This window comes from Taudactylus pleione, unplaced genomic scaffold (assembly GCF_031769625.1).
Source record: "Taudactylus pleione unplaced genomic scaffold, aTauple2 ptg000154l, whole genome shotgun sequence".
NCBI classification, from domain to species: Eukaryota; Metazoa; Chordata; class Amphibia; order Anura; family Myobatrachidae; genus Taudactylus; species Taudactylus pleione.
In genome coordinates this window covers 10,023,291-10,049,163 of record NW_028284556.1, presented here as the reverse complement: position 1 = coordinate 10,049,163, position 25,873 = coordinate 10,023,291, and the positions used below count along the sequence as shown (strand labels likewise).

The 25,873-nt window shown below is 43.7% G+C and overlaps 1 protein-coding gene across 3 annotated transcripts in view; it reads left to right on the top strand.

Moving 5' to 3' along the window:
• The window catches only part of IGF2R (insulin like growth factor 2 receptor), a 234,364-nt gene that overhangs the window by 141,717 nt on the left and 66,774 nt on the right, over positions 1 to 25,873 (top strand). For all 3 annotated transcript variants that reach the window (XM_088474371.1, XM_088474372.1, XM_088474370.1), the window contains 9 exons: positions 601 to 716; positions 1,868 to 2,018; positions 7,082 to 7,261; positions 13,040 to 13,141; positions 13,853 to 13,954; positions 14,931 to 15,105; positions 18,879 to 19,049; positions 19,152 to 19,295; positions 24,022 to 24,203. In XM_088474371.1, the coding sequence (XP_088330497.1) occupies positions 601 to 716; positions 1,868 to 2,018; positions 7,082 to 7,261; positions 13,040 to 13,141; positions 13,853 to 13,954; positions 14,931 to 15,105; positions 18,879 to 19,049; positions 19,152 to 19,295; positions 24,022 to 24,203 (1,323 nt within the window). The remainder of the gene's footprint in view (positions 1 to 600; positions 717 to 1,867; positions 2,019 to 7,081; positions 7,262 to 13,039; positions 13,142 to 13,852; positions 13,955 to 14,930; positions 15,106 to 18,878; positions 19,050 to 19,151; positions 19,296 to 24,021; positions 24,204 to 25,873) is intronic.

The window sequence follows — 25,873 nt, the reverse complement described above, 5'->3', positions numbered from 1 at the left end:
TTCCAGTCTTCAGACCTTTCTGTAGGTGAAGCCTCCCTGGATGTGGTTCATGCTCTCCGTATCTATGTGGATCGTGCAAACTGTTTTAGAAAATCAGATGCTATTTTTGTTATGTTTTTCACAAACAAGGCTGTTTGTGACTAACAAACAAACTCTGGCTAGATGGCTGCGCATGACTATCTCTCAAGCTTACACGCAGGCTGATCTCCCTGTTTCAAACACAGTGGCAACACATTCTACTCTGTCTGTGGGACCATCGTGGACATTTCAATGTGGTACATATGCTGAACAATTGTGCTGTTTGCGGGTGAATAAAATTAAATCTATAATAATTTCACGGACCTATGTGTTTTTGCCGGCGGCTTCTCGAAAACAGGCTAATTTATCAGGGATTTTTTTTTCTGAGCCTGCTGAGGTCCCAAATAAAAATTGGATAGCCCAGGGGGATCAATTAGCATGCTGAAATTTACTGCTATAATTTCATTTTCCCCATGGTCTTCTGTGTGTAAAATAATAACATTTGAAATACAAACGTCAGTTTAAAATTAAGTATCAAGTGATCGTTTTAAAGGATTAAATTAATTAATATTGTGCATTTAGAAAGAAGATAACTATACATATAACTTCAAGTGGTACACAAAATACGCCTGTCCTGGGCAACCGGTGGAGTGTATTGTGGTGGATGAAGATACAAATGAGCAATATGATCTGTCCAGGTAAGCCTAGGATAGTATTCACCATTTTACCACGTGTTATCTTTGATAAATTATATGTACAATGTTGAAGGAAGATGTTGGTCCTTTTATTTGTAATACATTGTATTTTAGAAGTGGAGTTTTTCACCTTTCACATATTTTCTGCCTCTTTAAGACAATAATGAGCTCACTATATAACATATGAGAAGTTCCCTTCCTCGCACTTTTGTCACCCGCGCGTACTATGATTTAGGTAGTGATGCCGGTAGTCACAGACCGCTGCATCACTGCTGTGGGGTCCGGGGAGCCAGAGGCCAAATACTTGTAATGGTATTTTTTTATTTTATTTGTGATTCAAATAACCATATGGTGATATTTGAACTTAATCAGAAGCTAAGAACTAATTGGAACTGGTTTATACTTTGCATGTTTTTTTTTTTTTATATTATTATCTTGTTATTGCTATTTGCAGTTTGTTAAATGTATAGCCTGTCAACCTGTTTAGTTAGTCTTTAGGAAATGCTTATATTTTATTTCATGTTCTATATTACTTTTTAAAAACATTAATGGATTTGGAGGTTTCAAATCCCTGAATACCATAAATCTTGAGAGAAAGTTTAAATTTGCTGACTGAAGTCCTGCGACTGTAAGAATAAAACTTATATGGATAATGTAAACATTTGGATTTGTAGTAAGCCCTTGGAAATATGAATGTCTTCTTCCATGCTCTCTCTTTTCTGCCTGGTGTTTGGAGAAAGGACAGATGCTCACTGAGAGATCATTGTTCTGTATAGAGAGGCAGAGGTGTCATGCACACAGGCACTTCACAAAAACCCGATAATGGAACAGGGATGAGGTAACCTAGAACATGTTCTACTTTACTCCATCTTGCTACAGCTGTGTGTTGGTATGATGGCCTTGTGCGCTGCTCTAGCGTCTCTCTGTAAAGGTCATTGATCTCTGAGTACCTGTGTGTCTAACATTAATCACAGTAGAGGAGAAACAGACTGTAAAGATGCCCATTTGCTCAGGGATTCTGATTTTGTAGATTTTTTTTGCTTTTAATTTTCATGGTCGGTCTTCTTACCATAGCTCCACAGTTTATTCAACTGCACTTCTAACAGCAGTAACGATATATAAATTACCAACGTTTATGTTGTATTCTGTAACAGCTTGTCTAAGGTACAAGGAGAACACTCTTCCAATTGGTTTGCCATAGACGGGCGCAGCAAATACTACATTAATGTTTGCCGTTCCCTGGTGCCAGTCATAGGATGTGATCCCTTTGCTGCTGTGTGTCAGATGGAAAATAATAAAGATTCTGTAAGTATATCTCCTTTTATTACTTTATATGAATGAAATGACCAACCTTTGCTCCGAATGCGGTACGTGTGTGGATTTATGGACTTCCTGCTGAACTGGGCTGAAGGGAACATGTTTTTCTTATTCAGCATTGGACATTAGCAAGCTTAGGACTATATATACACAGCTTCTGTTGGCTTCGGACTGTTTACAGCAGCTACAATTTGCAGGGCAGCACAAAGTATACTGTTATGCAGGTTATCATTCATCAAGCCCTGACACTATATTCATAGAATTGGGGATTTAGGAACATAACTGTGTAATTATTGTGTTAAGTATGAGGACTTAGCTTGTACAGTGCTCATCTGCCAACTTGTTTACTATTCTGTCCTATCTTTCATCTCAGACATGGATAAAGGATTTTTCTACATAAAAGAGAATGTAGTCTCTTCTTTCTTTCTCTTTCCTAGGGCTCTATTTATCAACATTATTTTTACTAAAATAATGTGAAAAAAGGTGTTTTCACACCCTTTTCACATTATTTTAGTATCACCTATAGTTATTACAGGGCAATTGGAGTAGAATTCGTAAAATTCTACTCCAACCCCTAAGTATCACATATTTTTAGTAAAGCAGATCGCATTTCCCATAATTGTAATGGGAAATGTGATCCGACCAGAGTTACTAAAAATAAAATGTGAAAAAATATCGGGGAAAGCCCTGTGAGTTGGCGTTATCAAGGGTCTCCCCCGGTTACCGGCCTCCTTCCCTGCTCTAACGGGGAGAGCAGAGCCGGGAGTCGGTCCCAGTAATCAGCTGTGTGGTCTAAACAGACCGCAAGCTGATTACTGTAAGAAAAGAGAAAAAAAATTAGTAAAAAAAAAATTTACTTACCTGACTCCAGGGACCGGTGATCGGGCCTCCGGTGATGACTCCCCTCCGGTCAGCTGGTCTCCCATAGTGCACTGCGGCCCGGTCATCAGGTGATCGGGCCCCAGTGCAGTATGGGAGATCACCTGATCGGAGGAATGGAGAACATCACCGGAGGCCCGGAGCATGCAGGTAAGTGCTATTAAGGGAGGGGGGGGGGTTGGGCGGGGGTCCATGATTGCGGGGGCGGGGCTTAGCACCGGGGGTAGCAGTGGCGACCGGTCGGCGCATGCGCGGGCACTTAATCACTGTATTTTTTCCGAAAATACCGTGATAAGGCTCCGAAGGGGATTTGCAGGGACAGAGCTTTATCGCAAGCTCTGTCCCTGTAAGGGATTTGTAGTAAATCCCTGTGATATTGCCTGAATTCGCAATGCGAATTCACTCGGTAATATCACACTACAATCTGCATTCAATATGCGGATTGTAGTAAATAGAGCCCGTAATGTCTCCAGTCCAGCTATGAGAGCTGGAGCTACAGTACATGGAGACCAGCCTAGTGTCTGACTTTAACAGATTGGGTTAAGCTTTCATGGAAATTGAGGGCCACCAGTTGCATAGCACAGCACAACTTAGAGAAAAAATAGAGATGAAAATATACCACGTGTGGAGTAAGAACTAAAACGTATCTTGACTGAAGGAAGTATTATATCAGTGCCTTTACCCTGATATTCCTTCAAATACTGGAAAGGATTTGTATTGTTTTACCATGGAGCTTTTGGGGAAAAACTATTTAGTACAATACATTATTTGTTAGTTTTTATTATTTTGTTTTATATTTACTTATGTCTACAGTTTTTGATAAAACTTTAGTTTTCTCTAATACAAATAGATAAACTCAAGGGAGCACCCATAGTATATTAAATCACAATGGTAAATAATAAATTAGCCAGATGGACCCGTACTTTGTAATAAACTAACATAAAAAGGCTTGTCACAAAACCAATAGTTGGTTTCTTCAAATCCTTTGTTAGATAGATCTGATAGAGCTATGCGTCAGTTATAGAAAAACGTCCATAGTGTAAAACCATAAATAAACACAATAAAATGTTCTCACAAGGGTTAAAAGTAATGCAAGCTGATCTCAAACAAGATTCAGCAAACTTTCAGACTTACGGCCTGATTCAGGTTGGATTGCAAGGCTGAACCAGGCGCGGCGATCGGGAATGCAAACGCAGGCAGTACACAGTACTCAGTGATTGGCAGGAATTGCCGTTTGTGGGTGGTGACGGGGAGTGGTCTTGCGAACGCAGGCATGTCAGTGCGTTCGAACACTATTGCAGGGGCGTGCATAAATTATCCACAGTGAACCCATACGCAGCCTGGGTACTTACTGCATGCAGGAAGTTTAGCAATTCCTGCGGAAGGGTCAGGTCACCCACTATTCTGCTTCTTGGTCTGGTGGTTTTTGATTGATCCAATTTTTTCGCAATCTTCCACATTATTACGGATGTGAGTGAAGGTAAGGGGGCGTCTTTATGAAGTGCTGGGCATCTTCATAATATGGTGCGGTGGCAGTGCGTATGCATTCATTAGCATATTTTCACAGCGGCCGGTTGACTGCGAACGCAGTTTTGAGATCCATCCTGAATCAGGCCCTTAGCTCACTGCACCACTATCCCTGGAGAAGTGTGTAGTATCTCTGCAGTAGTGACTCCAAATTCAAACAAACACAAAACAGTCTGCCGATATCTGTGATTGGTGAAAGGTGGCAGTTGAGGGTAACATCCATACAGGTAGTGAAAGGGCAGAATAGCAGAAATTGGGATACATAGGAAAGCATGAGAGAATGGGATACATGAAGGAAAGGAAAATGAGCAAGAGGGATTTGTAAGAGTACTAATAAATATAGAAATAATGATATAGTACAACCAAATCTGTGTAGTACAGAATAAACTTCATTGCCCAGCTGATGGATATTGGGAGCTACTGGTCCATCATGGTTGCAAAGCTTTCTCTTTTTCAGTCTCAAGCAGTACAAGGCATATAGATTGTATAATAGACTTTGAAGAGGATCTATTAAATGCTGAAAAACAAATATTGGTGTATACCTGGATCTTGGGCTGATGGAAGGTTTGGATTAGGGTCTGAGCTGGTGAAAATTTGAGTATAAACTTCCTTCTCTCTGTTGTCACTGAAGAAGTCCATCTCTGTTTCCATGCACAGGTCTCCACTATTGCTCTTAGTGTCTTTTTTTATTAAGCTGGTTAATGAAACATGTAATGTGTTTGTAGCTGCATCAGCACTGTATTGTAGTAAGTGAGTAGGAGATGTGACCTAAGGTTTTATAGGCTGAACTGTTCAAATACGTTAGTGCTGGTAGTTACTGATGTAACCTCCTTGCGTGTTAAACAGCCCTTCTAGTCCCGCCACGGCTAGGCTCCGAGTCACACGACTCTAAGGCGTTGTGCAATGCAACTTGTACTGCACGGAGGATAGACGTATGTGCACACATCTGTAGGTGAGGGACCATAGATGCGTATAGTAATGTGTAATGGTTCCCAAACTTTCTCGGTTCCTGGCAGCCTCAGTTTTTTTAGCAATTAGTTCAGGGCACCATTGGCCCAAAGTTTACTATGAAGGTACTTGACAGAATTGATTAAAATCAGAAAATTGTACTATGCCAGGTCCGCACATAGATTAGCCCCAAAGACAGGACTTATTAGAGGTGTGGCCTAATTGTTAAAAAGGAGTGACCACATCCCCCGCAGGACAAAAAATAGGCTGCGCTGAGGAGAGGTCAGCCAGGAGTAGATCCAGGGGCAGGTGAAACAAAACCCCCGATAAGTGCCGTTTTTTCGTTGCCACATATGCAAAAACGCATGGATCCGGCAACCTTGCCCGGATCCTCTGTGATTTTGCCCAAAACGGGATTTTTTTGTGCATTAAAAATGGAGGGTAATTGAATTGCCCAAAAAAACAATTGCGTTTTTACCCCACGAAAAATGATCGTGGTCAATTGAATTCCCCTCGTAATGTGTAGAGTTTTCCCCATCCTGGCACCTACACACTTGGTGGTGCCCACAGGGCTGGATTAAGCTTTCGGGTGCCCAGGGCACTAAAGACGGGGTCCTCTCCCTCTTGTCAGCACTGCCCCGCTGTGTGCGTACCTCCTCTCCCGACACCTCCGTGGGGAAGAACCTCCTGGTCCTATCGGCACACTAACCATAGCTAGTCTTAGTAGTACCATGGACAAAAGACCTTCCCGGCGTGCCTATGACCCGTCAATTATGATATATTTAATGATTCCCCCCTCACACAATCCCTTATATATTTAATGATTTCCCCCCCTCACACAATCCCTTATAGATTTAATGATTCCCCCTCACTCCCAACCCTTATATATTCAATGATCCCCCCTCTGACTCCATGCCTTATAAAGTATATTGAATAATTTTTATCCCCCCCCCCTCCCATATCCTTACAGTTTTGCTCACTGACCTCTGCTAAGTGGGGTTGGCTGCTTTCAGCTTAGTGCTCCCAGAGCCCCAGCATTGTCAGGTCAGCTAAAGAGTCAAGCCTCATACTCCTCGTCGTCTTCCCCCAGATCTGTAGCTCAGTGCCGTCGACTCATCATCGGCGGGCAGAGGAGGAGAGCAAGTGAAAGCAGATAGGTGCCTGGTCGGCCACCACCCTAGCCGGGGAGGGGACTGATTCTGCTAGTCTCCAGCTTCTGCCACCAGCATCAGCGCAGGGTGACGATGGCTGGAGATGAGCAAAATTGTTCCCAGACAACAGTGCCAGAGCTGGTTTGGAGCAGCTCTGTCCGGGGTGCTTTCTGAGAGAAGGGGGCCTGGAGGTACTCTTCCCCCTGTGCCCCACCCCTCTTCCCCCTGTGCCCCATGCGTCTGGCGGTAAATCATACCGATCCCTAATAATCAAAAGAAATAGACACACACTTGCTTTAATTCACTTTCTTGCAACTTCAATAAAAAAAACACACTTTTTTGCCAGTTTTTAATAGATTGTCTTTGAGAAGAAATAAACAACTACTACTACTATTATTAGGGAATTGAAGTCTTATGAATTTTGGGTACTGCATAAATAATTCCTGCCAATTAGACCTTGGCAAAAAGTGCCAAAATAGGCTCAGCGGTAAAGTGGTTAATCCTTACTGTTGTACAGACATTTAAATGCCCATCTTTTCATTGCAGGGTTTGCCGGCTGAGACGGTGGCAATCAAAAATTTGGGAGTGGCAAGTGGCAAACCCATTATAGACGAAACTGGACGAATAATTATTGAGTACAAAAATGGCTCTGAATGTATAAATTTGGAAGAGGAGAACACCACTTATTCGTCAATAGTACATCTTACATGCAAGAAGGGATCAACGGTAAGGATGTCGATTTCACTACATTCCTGTATTGTTCATCTTTTTTATAGCTTATTTTGTTATTCCTTATTTGGGGGTAAAATTAGAAGAAAAAAAACTTAAACTTTATTAAATCATCGTGTTACAAAAAAGTTTAAAAGGAAAATAATACCCTATAGGTAAATAGAAATTCCATTTTGTTTAAATATAAACATATCTGCTTGATTTATTCTGGTTAGAAAACATTTTTTTCTGCAATACTAGTGAAGCTGCCATACACTGCTTATTTCTTCTTCCTCCACTAGGGGACACTGGAGTACATATACAATGGGGTTTAGACTGTTGAGAGAGTGGAGCCTGGCACTTTAAATTTCTTTAGAAGTGTAGTTGGCTCCTCCCCCTCTATACCCCACCCGAACTCTGTATTAGATTAGTGCCCGAGTGAGACGGATGCACATTAGGGCTGTCTCCATCCATTTTTACTTTTTTATTTTTAATTTTATTTGCTTGATGTCTATCAAGACTTCAACAGGCAAACTGCGGCAGTTTTTCTGCACCGTAGGAGCCGCCGGAGGGGCCGCCACAGCTTACTGCGACTAGTGTCCAGTATCCCTGGCAACGGGTCATCGGACCACTGTGTGCCCACCACGCACTGGCCGGCTAGCAGCAGTAACTATGTCCCAACTCTCCTTGTCTAGCAGGAAGGGGGGTCTTCTACAAAGTCGCGGGTACCCCGGCGCAGCGCGGTTAGTTAGAGCGCATTATGAGTGAGTGACCAGCACGGCTGTGTGACATGTGCAATACTTCTGTACGACTCAGCACATTTCTACTCTGATCCAGTATAGTCGAAATTTCTTAATAGCTCCCCGAACAGAAGGATAAAATAACCTAGAGTTTCCTAGAGCAGTGCAGCAAATTTGTATCCCATAGGGAACAAGCAGGGAGCTCCTACTGCACACATAGCCCTCCTGTTTTAACATTCATTGATAATTTAACGCTGTAGGTCAGTAGCTTATTGCTGTGCATTGACCTGTACACAAGCGCTATCATAGCGCTAGCAGCGGTGCCGTTATGGAATTCCGGGGGCTGGAGGTGATGCTTAGTGGCGGCGCAGCAACTTCCGCTCGGATGGACCGGAGGCTTTAATGCTCCCCATGTACCCGGCCATACCTGTAGCCCAGGAAAAGGCAGGACACTCTCTTCAAGCAGGTACAATTCCACACGTGGGCCGCCTGTCATTCTAGTGTTCCACGGAACACCAGTGACACAGTCCAGACACCAGCATCTTGAGAAGTAACATAAAAGCAACAGGCAGTGTCATTATTGTTTTATTTATCTGCACACAGTTGGTGCAGTAATTAGCATTGCGGCTAAATAGAGTTATTGTGCAATGCATGCAGAGTCCTCCTGGCTATGCCTGCTAGGGTGCAGTAGATGTGCAGTTTCAGCTGGGATGGGAACAGGATGCCGGCAGTCAGAATCCCAATGCCGGCATCCAGACAGAGTTAGAATACTGACACTTGTCAGTCAGTATTCTAACCCTCCCTCCCCGGTGCCTGACCCTAACCTCCTTCCCTAGTACCTAAACCTAAACTCTCCCGCCTCGCACCCTAAACCTACTCCTGCCCCCTAGTGCCTAACCCGCCCCCCCCCTCCAGTGCCTAACCCTTAACGCTAACCCTCCCCCCAACCCCACTGCCGAAATCCCCGCAGTGGGGACATTGACCGCATCCCGTTTCAGCCATATATATATTTGCACCAGTAGCTGGCAGGGAGCTATCAATTTAACTACTGTGATACAGTAAATACCTTTTTATTCTAGTGGACATTAACACTGTCATAACAGTTCTGTTGTAGTCTGTCTTAGCTTAAACCCTGCTACTCAATATAAGCTACTGCTGTTAACTACAACGTCTGTGTCTGTGCTACAATAGACCAGTGTACCTAGGCTCTGCCTTAATAGGTAGAGGGTCTCTGATTCCAGTGTCCTGGCAGACAAAGCCTCCACTGCTGTGGTCATTTCATCACGAGTTTGAACCATTAGTTGTCTGGTAATTTTTGGCCTTTCTATCTCACCTGGCTAATAGATGAGTCGGTGTAGTCTTTTTGCACTTTGTCATTATGGGGTATTGTGTGTAGAATCTTGAGGACAAAAATGAATTTATTCCATTTTGGAATAAGTCTGTATCATAACAAAATGTGGAAAAAGTGAAGAGCTGTGAATACTTTCCAGATGTACTGTATATATAAATACCAATCCGGCGGCACTCTGTTTGAATGACGGACACAGCACAGGAATGTGATTAATTCACAGATGTTTCGGAGCTCTTTATTGACCCATCATCAAGGTACAACATTTTTAAAGGGGGACTATCATTCTATACTTTTACCTTTGTATGTGCTCCAGTGGTCAGCATACAGTATTTATTAGACAGTATCCGTAGATCAGTGCCGAGGTTGTGATTTCAGGCCTCACCTGGAGCAACTTTAGTTTGCCTTATCAATGTGCCCAGACTAATCATCAATATGGAGGAACTCTCTTCTGAGCGCGAAGTGGCCTCGCATTGCTGCTTCTAGGTGGCTGTGGTTTGGTTGATGCTGTCCTTTTTCGTCTACTAGGGTGAAATAGCAGGGAGCGGCAGTCTTCTGCGTTTTTTGGCTTTTATTATAGCTCACCTCTGGGCACCATGCAGTATGGGTCGTTTGGTTTCTTTTTTTTTTTTTTCATCAATAAATTTAGGGTGTATGCAAAAAAGTTATGAGGATACAGAAAAAAAGAAAAGGGGTATAACATGGGGGGAAGGATAAAGAGGCAAATAAAGGGAAAGGTAACAGGACATCTACAGACATCAAACATATATTAAACCTGTAATTACATAGGAAATTAGTAAATTAGACATCTGAATCCACCAGTGGGGGCTCATATAGGTTAAGAGGGCAAGAGGGATTCCATGAACTAGGTTGTGCATGGGGTGCACCCTTACCATCTGTGACATAAGTTCCATGGATCCCACTTCATAATAGGGGAAGAGGGAGCCATAGAATAACCAGCTTCTCTCGTCTCCATTTCAAAATGGAATTGCGTTTTCGCTATAACTTTAGCAAATGGAGGAAGGGGGGATGTCCAATGTTGAGCTATAGTAGCCCTAGCAAATATTAAAATGTGACCGAGGACATAATGGGCAGATTTGGGAACAGTGATTCATTACGGATTGCGGCTGTGATTATGCAATCAGGTCTGCTGCGAAAATATGCTAATGAATGTAATCGCAAATCCATCGCACAGCCAGCATAGAGACCCCCCTACCGCTATCTCACATCCGTGATACAGTGCGTATACATTGGGAACATGGAGTAACATCAGCCCTACACGCACAATTACAAAAGGTCTGACTTTACTCAGATATTGCTAACCTCGTCGCACGCAGATGTACTCAAGCTGTGTTTGCCGTCGCAGTGGCTAAGGGACAAGCACGCCGGCGTTTCTCCAACTATTCCCCTGTCACCGCCTCCAAATGTTGATGTACCGTCCCTCGGTCTGCGTCGGCTTTGTATCTGTGTAGGTGAATCGCAGTGCGATTGTAATGCTAACTCACGAACGCGCACTGCGGTGCATACTCATGCACAGTACACACCATCGGCTGATCTGTGTACGCTGTTGCAATCCATAATTAATCTCCCCCAGTGATGGGGTACCAGTGTAAAGGGCTAGGCAGCGGGTCTAGCGGTAGAGTAAGACCTAGGATGTCTTGTATAAGAGTAAATACTTCCGCCCGAAAAGGATGCAAGGCTGGGGCAGTTCCAAAAAATGAAAGAGAGCACCGTCAGAGCGGCAAAGACGCCAGCAGAGTTTAGAAACTGTGAACCATATCTTGTGCAGTCTAGAAGGACTCAAATACAGTTTATTTAACAGTTTAACATGCATTTTCGGTATAGTGTATTTCGATAAGGAGAAAGAAGAGAGATGACTAGACTCTAATTGTTTTAAGGGTGAAAGAAAGTCGAAGGTCTGTTTCTCACTGAAGCTGGACTGGAGATTTGATCGTAAAATCCATAGGGGACAATAATGAAGGGTTGTAAGGTTTCTTGACATGTGAATTCCTGAGTGTGTCCATTTTTCTATCCCCAAACCTTAGTTATCCTCTGGTTTGCTGTCTACAGATATTTAAGAAGAATGAACCAGGAGTATACTGGATGGATCTTTCTGGGTCCTGATGCAGTCTGAGCTGCTATGCAGGTGGAGTTGTTTAGGTTTCGCAGTTCCCTCTTAGGCTTTACATGACATCCTTGGGGAATGTCATTTGCTACCTGACCTTGTTGCTCTTGCACTCTGACATAGTTTTTTTTTTTCCTGGTTCTCCCTCGGAATAGGTGGCTTTTTATGGTACACGTGATCCTTGCTGGTGTTTTCCAATTGGTCTACGCCCTCTCTTAGAGGTCCGTGGCATGGGGTCTCCGACTTTTTTAGCACAGCTCCACCATTGGCCTCGCCTGGTGTGGTTCTTGGATCTTTTGTAGTTTAACTCTGGTGACCCATCGCTGTTACCATGTTGCCTGGATCTTCGTATGCAGGGTCGATTATTGTTCCTCACTCTGCTGCATCTTCGTTGTCATTGTGGCTGTTGCAGCCATACTCGTGAAGCTCTCAGGTAGCCCAAAGTTTGTCATTCCTACTAGGCCTGGGCCGGAAGCCGGTGTCATTGGCACGCTTCCAGCATATTAGAAGTCTTCTGCCGCATGATGTGCACGCCGTGTTTTTTCTTGAATACTTCCTTCTGGCTGTCCTGGTTTTGTCATTCCTCCAGGCGGCAGTGGCTACTGGTCTTTGCCTTGACTCATGGAAGGTACAGATTGTTGCCTTCTCAGTAGGATTATCAGTATTTCTTGCCCTGCTACCTGATCTATAAACCTTATGTAGGTAGCTCTTTAGTCCAGTCACCTTTGGTGCCTCCTTCCGCCCTATGGAATCTCAACCTCGTAGTGATTTCTACATCAAACCCATCTGATACCTGTAATCGGATGACTTTGAGCTCCTGAACTACGTTGGACCTCATGTATGGTCCTGGATGACATTTCTGCATCAAAAAAATAGGATTTTGGTATTTACCGATAAATCCCTTTCTCCGATTCCAGGAGACACTAAACGCCCTCGCATCGCTATTCCTTACTACAGTGTTTGGTGAGTTTTTATCTGCGTCTTGATTGTCTGCAGCGTGTCCTGTTGTCACTTTTGCTGACTGTTCTCTGTCCTGGACATTTTTAGTTGGTTCCTACTTCTCCTTGTCTCTCCTTCCCCTGTTGTCTATGCTCTCCATCTCCACTCAGGCTTGGTTAATCTTACCTGAGGTCGGGTAGGGTATAGAGGGGGAGGAGCCAACTACACCTCTAAAGAAATTTAAAGTGCTAGGCTCCACTCTCTCACCTGTCTATACCCCATTGTATGTTCTCCAGGGTCCCCTATGAAAATGGAGAAAGGAATTTATCGGTGGGTACCAAAATCCCATTTTTTTAATGCAACACATCAGCCATATGCTCCAAGGAAATAGTGTGATGAGACTGCTTGAATAGCATTTGTAGAAAAATTACACATCAAGTATCCTTATTTTATTCAGTTTAAAAAGAGTTCCAATTTGTATAATCTATCCTCAGGAAGGTATGAGTGTTCTATTTACATGACATTAATTGCACTAGATCAAACAGAAAACTGAAGGTTTGTGGGGAGCATTATGTGTTTACAAACCAAAATTTTACTCACGTTTTCAAATCTGAATATATATTTTTCTTTTTATGTTTTTATAGTCTAGTAGCCCCATATATATCTCAAAGGAGAATTGCCAGGCCACATTTACATGGTACACGGAAGCAGCTTGTCCTATTGTCACAGATGTACATGGAAAAGGGGTAAGTGAGCTGATGTAATGGAAATCTTTATCTCCACATCTCAATTGTTTACGGTACAAGCTGTCAGTTAAAGTAAGGACTATATTTTTTGGAATCTAGTTCAACTGCTCAATAATGTGATATGCTGCAAATTATCATCCTGGATAAACAGAAGGCAAATATTTTCATCCATGGTCTCGCCTTAAGTATATATTTGATCCATATAATATAGATAAATTGTGTTCATAAAGGAAACGATTTGTTTTTGTAATGTTGTTTAACTTAAAACTGCAGAAATAAACTACAACAGAAGTTCCCAAATTCCGCCAGTCCAGGTTTTAGGGATATCCCTGCTTGAGCACAGGTGACTTACGGTAATTAGCACCTCACTCAATGTGATTTGACCATTTGGGCTCAAGCATGGATATCCTTAAAATCTGGAATGTAATGGCAGAGTTTGGGAACCTTTGGATTACACAATATAAAAGCATACTTAGTTATTTATTAGCAGTTTCTTATATAGCGCAGCATATTCCATTGCACTTTACTACAGTTTAGCTTAACAACATTTACAGAAAAGGATAGAATTTCTGATCACAGGACGTTGTGTACTTGAGATTGGTTAAAATGTCATCTACAAATAATGTTCTTAACAATGTATATTATTTGTAGTTACCTTTTATTGGCTCTGCTGTATTGTAGATGTATAACCAGATTTGTGTTTGCATGCAGGACTGCTCTGTAGAAAACCCAAACACTGGATTTGTGTATCATTTTGAATCCCTGAAGAACGACTCCGGATATATTGTTCAAGGGAACGGGAAAACCTATAAGGTAGGTGGGTTTCTGATATTTCCTGGTTTATTCTTTTACTTTTCCAAGAAAAGGATGAGATTTCTTCTATGAAGACGTTTTGTGTGCACTTCTTATTCATTTCCGATGTGTCAATGCAGGGTCACCCAAGGGATGCAATGAAATTTTTTTTTTTTCCCAGCAACAACTACAAGAAAGTTAAAAAAAAAAACAAAAAAAAACAAACATGTAAAAGTCCTAGGAACTTATTGGAACTGATATATACGGATTAAACTGTGATTGTGAAGCGAGTCGGTCAATGATTTTCTGTTTTTTTTTTTCTATTCTAATCCAATTAGCCGTGAAGGGTGCCAGTTGCTATGGTGTTAATACGCCGGTAACAGCATTGCATCTCGCACCCCTCACGGCCCACTCTCAGTCCGAATTAGCTAATTTTTGCTCACAGCCCCATAGCAGTTTTGGGAGGCTGCCATAAAGTGCACCTGCTGCCATGCTGACTCGCTCCCGCGTGTATTTGCAAGTAAGTGGATAGAGCCCTAAATGTTTTGGGAAGGATATTTTTTGTTTAACTGTTATAAGTAGACCTTTTCTTTAAACTTTTAGCATCGTTTTTAATGTTTTTTTTACAGATAAATCGAATTATTTCATGATGCATCTTCCATTTTATATATACAGTACCTATTTTCCTATTTTGACAACTGCTTCATATTCTGCTAACTTTTATATAATCGCAGCAATTAGTATCTTCGGGTTCTACATTTCTGTACAGTTAAGTACATTACAAATTTAAACTTAATCAAATTCCCTAAATTGTGTTGGACAGTTACTAATAGCAGCTGAGAGGGCATCAGTAATGGTGCTAAATTGTATCGGTATATAAGCTTCTATTGTGTAATAAATGTCATTTAATAGAGTTTCTGTGGATTTGCTTACTATGCTGACCTTATTTAGGTTATTGGCATCTATTTTATCCATTTCTGTTTTTATTATTTAATAGCTAAATATATGTGGCCCTGTTAAAGATTGTGGCCTTGTTGGTGACTTGGAAGCTGCTGGTTGTGAATTTGAAAACAAAATGGCATCTAGACCAGTCCAATCGAGCCAAAGTCTGGAGCTGTCTACAGAAGGTCCCATCACTCTGACTTATCATGGAGCAATACATGAAGCAACAGGTAAGAGAAAGCAAAAGGCCCAGATACAGCTAATGTACATATAATTTGTAGTTGTTTGTATATGTATAAATAGTAAATAAACCTTTCAACAGGAAAAAATCCAGCCCGATTTCTCTCCTAAAGGTATATGGGGCTGACCTAGGCTAAAAAGACTTGTGCAGATTAACAGACCGACTACAGTCAGTCAATTACTGAATATAACATTAGTGCCGAAAGAGACCGGTCAGAGCCCACAACCCATCATACCTTGTCGCATATGTCCGCTATTGCCCTCACCGAGCGCCATGTCTGTCAGTTACAATCTTACTACAGGTAGTAGCAAAGTGAGGACATCCATCCACTGGCAGTGTTGTTTGGCGGGAGTTTGTCCCTCATTAACATTTTGGTCCCTTAAAACTAGTACAACACATCTGTGCATTGCTGCCAATCAGATACCTTTATTTTATTATTATGATGATCCATGCCAAGACTGGGGAAGTATTGGATCAGTTCTATGAACATGCTGATACATCGTAAGAATTATATTTATTCAACTAAAATCCATTGTGTATATATAAAAAATAACAATCATAGACGGAGTAAAATACCATTCAAACTGATACACTGATTCTACTTAATAAGACATAAATGTAATTGATTGTTACACTTCCATTATCTGTTACTAATTGTAACTGCAGGTCATATAGAAAGGCTGTTCCTTTTAGTTAGGTGAAGAATATTATTCATGGGCCGCTCTGTGGATCAAGAGATTAACCCTTTGTTGATATCAACTCGTTACTATAAAATATATAAAGCCACATTAAAGTGGGCTAAGAGTGCACCCACCACTTATATATTTATGGTTTCCTCTATGAAAAGAGCTCGGTGTGCAGTCAAATGACTCAGACTTGAGAACCAATATTAGGGTAATCTGTGGTTCCTGTACTGCTGATAGTAATTCATGCAAAAAAGACCTTTGCTTTTAATCCGTTATTATATGAGCCTGGGTCAGAGCAATTTTTTAACTATGCTCCTATATGGTGGAAATGTCTGTCAACAGCCCCCAATGATTTTTATAAGGAAGCTGGAGCTCCATTTACCGTGTCACCTGCCGGGTCTGAATAAGCTCCTGTAGATAGACTTGTGACACCAATGGCTTTATTCAACAGCCATCAGAACGTGACGCTGATATTCATTTGCCGGGTCCGACACAGCGTCTATTAAAGTCCATACATCCAGTGATAAGCATCTGTGTATAAGCCTTAAGGGGGGTATCCACTTAGCGATTTAACCAAGCGATTGCACAATGACGACGTCATTATCGTGCAATCTCTTGCAAATCGCAAATGCATCGGGCATGTTTTGGTCGGAAGCAACCAGCGATGCGCGTGCCCACTGGTCGCTTCCGACATCGCCCGTACATGCTGGTCAACCTAACGATCCCGTCAGATTCAGCATGTGCGGGGATGGGGGAGGTGCCTGGACTGAACGAGTGAACGTTCAGTCTAGGCATATCACTAGACATACAAACGACAGCACGATGACTGCAATGTCGTAATCGTGCTCTCGTTTGTATATCTATTAGTGGATACCCGCCTTTAAGCCCCGCTTCCTGATGACATCGGCTGTCAATCACCTGGTTTGCAAGGGAGGAAAGGACTGCATAGACAGCAGCCTATGTTGTACAGACCTCCCGGCCAGTCAGGATCGCTAATTGAGAGTCTCCGGTTTTGGACTTTTTTTAAATTTTTTTAAATTCTTTATTTACACAGCTCATAAGAGTAACATAGAAAAACACAAATATAATGAACAGTGTACATGAGCCATTTGGACTTTTTGACACTGTGTCCCGGGGGGCGCTTATCACTGGATGTGTGGACTTTAATAGAAGCTGTTTCGGACCCGGCAAATGAATATCGGGGTCACGTTCTGAAGGCTGCTGAATAAAGTGAGTCCTTTGCTGCATCATCATCGGTGTTCCCGGCCACTTACACAGTTAGGAGTATATATAACTTAAACCTACTTTTGTAGAAAAATGCTTTTTCGGAACTTGATGAATTAAATTCCACTAAAGTGGAATAAAGTACTAAAGTATGGGGACTGTGGGAATCATCGAGGGAAAATGTAATCAGGAGATATCAGTGATATCTCCTACGTTACACTGTTAATGAATAGCCCTGTCACTTCATTTCTACAAAAGTAGGTGACATTTTTTATTTTTCAGAGGAGCTTGTGAGATGGCGTACAGCTCCCAAAAGTCCACATAAGCTGCTGTTTATATGGCAGCTTGTGCAAAGGGTCGGTGTGCGAGTGTAGTAATAAACATAGAGGTGATGGAGTGGGCAGTCTGGGGCAGGGGGCAGGTGTGCGAGCGCTGTACTAACCCTAGCAGAGGTGATGGAGCCGGCAGCGGGGGGGGGGGGGGGGCGAGTGTATGAGTGCAGGACTAAGCACTAGCAGAGGTGATGGAGCGTGGGGCAGGGGCATATTTATAATGGGTGCAGGGTGTGTGGGGCACACGGGACCCTGGGTCCAAGGGGGTCCGCACCACACACCCTGCACCCATATTATACTTACTTCTCCGGAGTTGGCACCAGTGTCTGCGCTGTAAAAAACGGCTGGAAAATGGCCGTCGCAGCCATTTTCCCGTCATATGCGCAGTACAGGGAAAGTGGCCACTGCGGCTATTTTCCCGGTGACCTACGCATGCGCTATAGACTCTGGGCACACTCTAGTGCCCAGAGTCTATAAGTGCGGCGCTGGCTGCACACCGCTCAGTGAGCTGCCGGACGGAGTGGAGGGGATGGCAAAGACACAGGCAGCCCCATAGAGCTCCGGAGAAGCAGGGGAAGTATTTCACACTTCCGAAAAGCTGTCTCTTTTCGGAAGTGATACTTTAGTAAGATAAAGATGAATGGCCCCTTTTTTTTTTAACTAAAAACTTGTGGCGAGTTTAAAACTGAAATATCACTTCTGATATATTTATCATAATAAATAGACCCCTTAGTGTCCAACGTCCCATTGTGAGAACTGTTACCACTGGGATGTTCAACAATTAGATCAAGCAAGAGCAGAACTGACAGAGCGCTCTGCTGCAACTTAGCTGGAAATCGGGCCCTCAGCAGTACAGAAGCTTTAATATATTCATGAAAACATTGACATTGGCCGTTCTTTCATTCCTCCAGGTAATGGCAGACATGTGATCAGTTTGACAACGTGGTTGCACTTACACTATATAAATAATTTGTGCACTGGAAGAAAAAGAGTTTCTGGAACAAGAAGAAAAAAAAAAGAAAAGCTTCCAGGCAGCTGACTGTGCCTTATCCCTGTATCTCTATGGTTCTGTAATAGTCCTTCCTTTGCAGAGGAGAGTTCGCATTTATGTGCAGTTTCATGTGTTCATGAATTTGTTACTTAGGGCATTTATGTAGGTCTTTCTCCCTCCAGTTCTGTTCATGACGTGTGATTTTACATATATTCTTATTATGCCTCTGCAGCAAAGCTGTCCATATGTGCCTGAAATAGAATTACTTTAAAATGGAGTCGTAGGGTAGCCATATATGCCATGCACACAGGGGGCTTTTAAGGTGTTGGTAGAAATCAAAAATAGTTTACCCTGCCCGTCTGTCTACCTACCACCTCCTAACTTATTTACCTTATATGTTGCAGCTTTGTATACAGCCTTCTATTTTTATATTTTTTGTCTCATCACTGACAGTCTGTAATAATGAAATATGAAGCACACATGCACGGTCTCTGAGGATAACACTAACCTTTATATTTTTGCATTGCAGGGCAGGGAGACAAATTTATAATAAATTTTGTGTGTGATGATGATCTCTATCCTGGTGAACTTTCATTCAAGAGAGAGGAGATCAACTCTGAAACTAATCTCTACGACACAATTTTTGATTTTAAAACTGCAATGGCGTGTGCCCCAGCTCCTGTTGACTGCCAAGTTACTGGTGGGTTACAGCAAATCTTGTGGCGTACGAATTGTTTATGATGTTGTGTGGATTGCTCTTTGTGCTTCCTTTAACATTTAATGCTTTTTGTTTATTTCCCAGATTCTGCAGGGAATTTTTATGATTTAAGTGACCTTACACTGGAAAACGAGTCATGGACAGCTGTTGACTCATCTGACCAAACAAAAAAAAGGACCTTTTATCTCAATATATGCAGACCTGTTCCATATACTCGAGGATGCAAAGGCAAGTTTACACTTTGGATACATTAGTGGCACAATAATAAATAACAAAAAAAATAGTCTAATGGTGCGTACACACGGTACGATTTTAATGAACGATAACTATATCGATCGATGATAAATCGTTCATATGGTTCATTTTTATGCAGCGAACGATCAACGAACGACTAACGATGCGCGCTCCTGCATGGGCGATAATGATATCTATGGTCATCCGTAAATGCAGGCCAACTTGAACGATTTTAACACGATTTGGATGTTAAAAGATTACTTCACAGACATATCTATCATAGATATCTATCAGTGTGTACACCCAAAATCATTTGCCCTGCACAACAGAAAGTTGAAGGGAAATCTATCAGCGATATCGTTGGTGGTGCAGGTTGTACCATGTGTATGCATCATGAGACGTCAATTGTAGTCCGATAAGACATTCAGCTGCTCATGTCAACTGTCTGTTAAGCAACCATGTATACAGATAAGTGTATATAAATAAACTCACTGCAGTTGCAGTCGCTCATACCACACACATGCACACAATATAAATGTACGTTTTAAAACAACCCTGGGCGCTGTGTTTGAGATTTAATGGCCCAGGCCAGTGGGACCTGCAGCTCTCCTGCATCTTACCAAGCTGCGTCGATAAGGTGATATTTATAGTCTGTCTTGTATTATAGTATGTAAGCTCTTACGGCCAGGGCCCTCCACCCTTTTCTATCAAGATTCAATCAATAGCTTTTATTGTCATTAACAAGTTCACATACATGAATTGCCAAAGGAAACATATATACAAGTCATCTATAATCCTAAAACAAGAATACAATTTACTTAGAAACTCCAGCTCGGTGCACTATTATTGTTCAACCTATTTATAACCGTTGGAAAGAAAATGTATTTAGTTGAGTTGTACAACACAATATTGAACTGTACCATCTATTTGAGGGCAACATATTAAATAAGCCATACTTATCAATAAGTATGTCTTGAGCCTTTGTTAAAAACCTTTTTTGATAGTTTTCTTGGACACTTGGCAATTTCAGCCCAATCACGTGCCCTGCAGTCCTGACCACCCTCTCTAAGGGTCTTCGCTCAGCAGCTGTGCAGTTCCCATACCACACAACAATGCCGTAGGTCAGAACGCTCTCTACAATACAATCATAAACATTTACAAGTCTCCCTACACATACCTGATGTCTGTGTTTTTCTGAGAAAAAATACTCCATTGCTGGGCCTTTCTCCAAAGACTCAGTGTAGAGAAACCAGGACAAATCATTAGAAATATTTATCCTTAAAAATCTAGAAAGACTTCACATCCTCAAGAACCATGCCATCCAAAACTACAGGTTGAAGAAACAGTCTCCTAATTCTCCTGTAATCCACTATGAGCTGTTTGGGTTTCTTCAATTTAAAATCAAATGGTTTTTACAACTTCATGTTTCTCATCTAGAGACTGTCTATTTACTAAGTCTTGGACGGAGATAAAGTCCCATCCAATCAACTCCTAACTGTCATTTCTCAAACACAGTCTGTGACATGGAAGTTAGGAGCTGATTGGTTGGGACTTTGAAGGGTATTCAGTTAGAGGCGAAAAGTCAGAAATTTTTCCCCTGTCCGACTTTTCGCCTCATTCGCCTGTTTCAGAGGCGAAATCATTCCATGCGCGTCCCGACATTCCGCTTAATTCAATTGCAAAACAGGCGAAAACGGAAATAGGCGGCTGCGGAACAGGCGAAAAGTACTGAAAGAATTGGGGAAATCAGTCTGCACCCCAGAAAAAGATGCACTAACATAGGAAATCAATATAGATGTGTACTAATAGCCCTAATAAGACTATTTTGCATACTTAAGTTGTGTAAATTGCTTGCTATTAGCGTCTTTGTAAAAGTGGTGAAGAATGGCATAAAGCTGTATTTTTTGGTGAAAATAAGTAGTCCAGTCAAATTTGGGGTACCTGAAAATGGGTGCTAGCATATTTTTATGTCTCTAAAGTGAACTTTTTAAAAATTTGAAAAATCCACCTGCTGCAATCCCCAAAACACCTCACCCATCCTTGCAGCCCCCCAAGAAGCCTATTTCGCTAGTTTTTATGCTTGTCCACCCACTTTTTACATTTTCACCCCAAAAATGACATGTCTTTTTTGGGGTGTTCTTAGGTTTTGGGTTTTTTTTTTGCAGATTTGTCCTTTGGGGGGCTGTCCCAAAGGTTCTGAGTAGTTTCCCCACGTTTGCACCCCAAAATAAAGATTTTGCACTTCTTTTCACCTGCTATTCATTGGAGAATCCTTTTTGGCAAATTCAATGCATTGAGTTTCCGCTTAGACGAAATTGTCCTGGAATTGAAGTAGGCAAAAAGTTTTTAGGCAAAATTTTTGCAAAAAAATAGACGAAAAAGGCTTTTCGCCTCTAATTGAATATGGCCTTATATCTCCGTTCACTTTATCTCCATCCTAGGCTTAGTAAATAGACCCCTAAATTTCTATATTCTGTTGCATAGTCATTCCTGATCAGACCTACAATAACTATATTATCTACAAATTTAATAATTTTAAATAGGGATGTGCAGGCTCGGATAGGTTTGAATTTTCCTGCCAAGTTCAGATTTTTCCCGCCAAAAATTGGGTCTCAGAAAGAGGCAAAACTTCATCTTTCATGGACTTTTGTCCAGGAATAATGTTAGTTTATAGCCGTAATTGCGAGAAGCCAGTATCTCAAATGCATGCCAGTCCACAACATAGATAAGGAGAGGGAGAAAAACAAAAGTTGTAGATAGATGGGTGGAAAAAACAAAACCTTGACCCAGTGAATGACAGGTCCAAAATACCTGTTCTTCATATTTACATAAATGTTTTTAAAGCAACCAGACTTCTTTGTGCACAGCTCTTTGATGCCTAGTGTGGAAAGTCACAAACTTATCACAGCTGTAGACAGGTGCGAAGTGTGTATTTATTCCAGTAAGGTAAGAGACACTGCTTTATAGGAAGCATGCTCCAACGGCGTCGCTTACATTGGTGACACCTGGTGCGGCTGTGGCTTGAATGTGTACGCGTCAAAGGCTCAGGTGCGTGCAAGGGGGCATACCTTTGATCCGCAAAGCCATGCCCCCTTGTGTGTGGCACTCTTGGGAGCGTGATTGCATGTCATGGCCCTGGTCTCTGCACACACAAGGCCCTATTTATCAATTAGTTTTAGCACTCACAACAAGTGATAAAACTCATTGCGCATGATCGGTGTTCGCAAATACGCGGTATCACGGACTCACTTTTTTCAGAATGGCTGGGTCCCCAGGGACGCGTTCCGCTGTGGCCAATCCCTGGCTCCTCATGGAATGATTGATTGACCCTGGCCCGGCTATAGGCAATAAAAGGCAGAAGCAATGCTTTGGCGCCTTTACTGTCATGCTTTGCACCAGCGGCACTACAGGGACGGCTCCTGACCTAGCGTGACGATGACAGCCCTCTGCACCCGGAGTGAAGACATCCTCAGGTAAGTGTAAACGGGTAGCGGGTGGGGGTTAAATGATGACTTTGGTTCCGGGCAGAGCGGCTGCACAAAGTGCTATAGTGGGCGCTGCGCTGCAGCGGCCGCCGGGAGACTCACACAGGGCCGGCAAGTGTCTTTGGGGGTCCTGCACCTGGGGAGGGGGAGTTGCCCGACAGCTGCCAGGCGGCTGTCCATACACATCGGCCCGGCAGCATGGAGTGACTTCTGTGACAGGCAGCCTAGCAGACCATCAGATTGGCTGCCCCCAATGTGTGGCTCTGCCCCAGCCCCCCCATGTGTGGCTCTGCCCCAGCCCCCCCATGTGTGGCTCTGCCCCAGCCCCCCCATGTGTGGCTCTGCCCCAGCCCCCCCATGTGTGGCTCTACCCCAGCCCCCCCATGTGTGGCTCTGCCCCAGCCCCCCCATGTGTGGCTCTGCCCCAGCCCCCCCATGTGTGGCTCTGCCCCAGCCCCATCACTCATTGGGCAGAATTCAATTCTTTTCATCCCCTATCGCGCCCGACGGAGCTATTCTATTCTTGCTCCTGTCGGGCGCGATCAGCTGCCAAGCGCTACGTTTCAGCTCGCAGCCCCTGGGGGATGAGAGCTGAAATATGCGAAAAATGACATGTTTGGGCGCCCAAACATCACTTTTCGCGATCGCGCCCAGCACTTTGGTCGGGGTTAGCCGTTTTACGCGGCTAAACCTGACTACTTTGGGTGCGATCAGTGTGAAACGCTGGCACAATTGAATAGCGGCCCGCGATCTCCTGTCACTTTAGACGGGAGATGCGGGCCGCAAAATAAATTGAATTCCGCCCATTGTGAGTGATAAAACTCGTTGATAAATCAGGCCCACAGTCCAGCAGCTGCTGGGGACAGCCCACAACCTCTCCTTGCGCTGTGGTTGCTCAGTGACACCATCCGACGGGTATTTTGGTGTCACCCGGTGCGGCCCACACCCCCCTAGTGACGCCAATGGCATGGCCCCTTCTTCATACATCATACATTCCTCATGGAGTTTAGTCATTTCTGTGTGTAACTTGTTATTTCCTTATACACAATATATTTTTGTAAGTTTATGGAGGTCATCCTTGCACATACTGACGCCAGAAGTAAACTACATACAGATTTATTACCAGTAACAGATGTGCACTGTGATTTGCACTATAATTTAGGAGTCACAAACACGTAAACTCTGTAATGTATTTGCTTTGCTAGCTGTCGCCTCATTTGTATTTGTCTCTTTAGGGAATGCAGTGGGGTCCTGCATGAAGACTTCCGACAATAAAAGCATTAATCTCGGTGTCATTCAGATGAGCCCACAGGCACAGGCTGATGGTTCTCTCACCATTGTTTATATGAGTGGGGACAAATGTACAGATAAGAAGCATTACTCTACACGGATTAACTTTCAGTGTGACCATGTTTTGGTACGTTTATCTTTTTTTTTTATGTCTTTGTGTCTTCATTTTTAGATATTGAACAAAGCTAAATTTGGTAATTTGTATATGTCATTTTCTACTTCAGGGTCCATAGGGTATCCACAGGATACCTTGGGGTATAGGTGTGACGTCAGTCGCAGGGCACCAAAGAGTTAAGCTTTCAGCCTCCCAGGATGCACTAGGTCCCCCTCCTATACCCCGCCCCCGGGCCAAGGCACCTCAGTTTAGTTTGGTGCCCGGCCGGAGTCGGGTGCACCTGTTGGAGTGGGGGCTAGAAGAGCCCCTGAAGCTTTTTCTTCATGCAGCTGTGGCTGCACATCTGGATGAACAGCATGGACAGTCAGTCCTGACGTCCATGCTGTCTTCCCTACACCCCGCCGGTACCAGAACGCCGGTACTGATCCGGGGATGCTGGTGGGCGTCTGGGGTCACAGCTAGCGGTGACCCCAGATGTTCCGGACCATGGCCGGATTCAAGGGGGACAGAGGTAAGCAGCGGGGTCCCGCGGTGGGTCCCCGCTGATCACATGGTCCTAAGTCCCCAGGCAGGGGGCTCCCTGGGGACTGGCTGCAGCGTGGAGCCAGGCGACCAACCTGCGCTTCCACTACCCCCTGGGACAGCGGACCGCAGCAGAGCGGTAGCGCTGCGGCGTCCCAGGGGTTAAATGCATGCCTGGGGAGCGCGCCTTCCCTGTCTCACAGCCGGCGCCTCCCCCGCTGTACACAGCCCTCTCTGCACTGTGCTGACTGGTCCTGTGTCAGCGCTCCTCCCCCAGGCCAGCTTCTCTCTGCTCCTCGGCGGCCATCTTCTCTGCAACGCATGGTGAACGCTGCTGGAAGTCTGGAAGGAAGCATCGTGGTCTGGGTCCCCCCGCATACCTCTCCTCCGCTGTGGCTCAGGTCTGTGTATGCAGCGCTGTGTCCTACCAGGCCCTGTGTCTGTGTAGTTGAGTGATCAGCGCTGTTAGTGCAGGAATTGTTATTTCTCTGCATTGTATGTGACTGTGCTAGCGCTGCCTGTAACTTTTCTTCTCTAAACTGTCAGCTTTATTACTGTCCCTGTTCTTTCTGCTAAAGCCCTTGCGGTGCGGTGCTGCAGGGTGGTCTCTCGCCTATTTAATACTTAATTGGTGAGAGAGGTCACATACATGGTGCCATCATGTCTGAAAGTGATTTTCCCCTCCGGCTACAGTGTACCACGTGCAAAGTACCGTTAGCGGAGGGGGAGGGTAGCGCGGAGGGCCTTTGCCGGCAGTGTTTGTCCATGGCGCGGCCTATTACGGTTACAGCACCGGTACAGGAGCCGCCCTGGGCTTGTTTCGCTCAGGCGTTAACAGCTTTAGTGGGCCAGTTAGCTCCGCAGCCCGCGTTTACTCCGATGGGTTTGTCCCAGCAGTCTGTGGTGTCGTCACCCATGCAGGGGTTCCCACGACAATTGGTGGTACCCCACAGTCTCCCTATTTCCCCGCTCCCGGGTTCTCAGGAGCCAGCGTGGGTTAACTCCCTGACGAGTTCTGTACAGCACTTGTCGGATGTGTTGCAAGGGGAGTCTGTGATGCGGCCTCATAAAAGGCCGGTGGCGTCTCTGTCCGCTCCTTATGAGGATGACGAAGGGACGTCTGATGATGGGGAGATTCTGGATCCTTTCGATCAGGAACC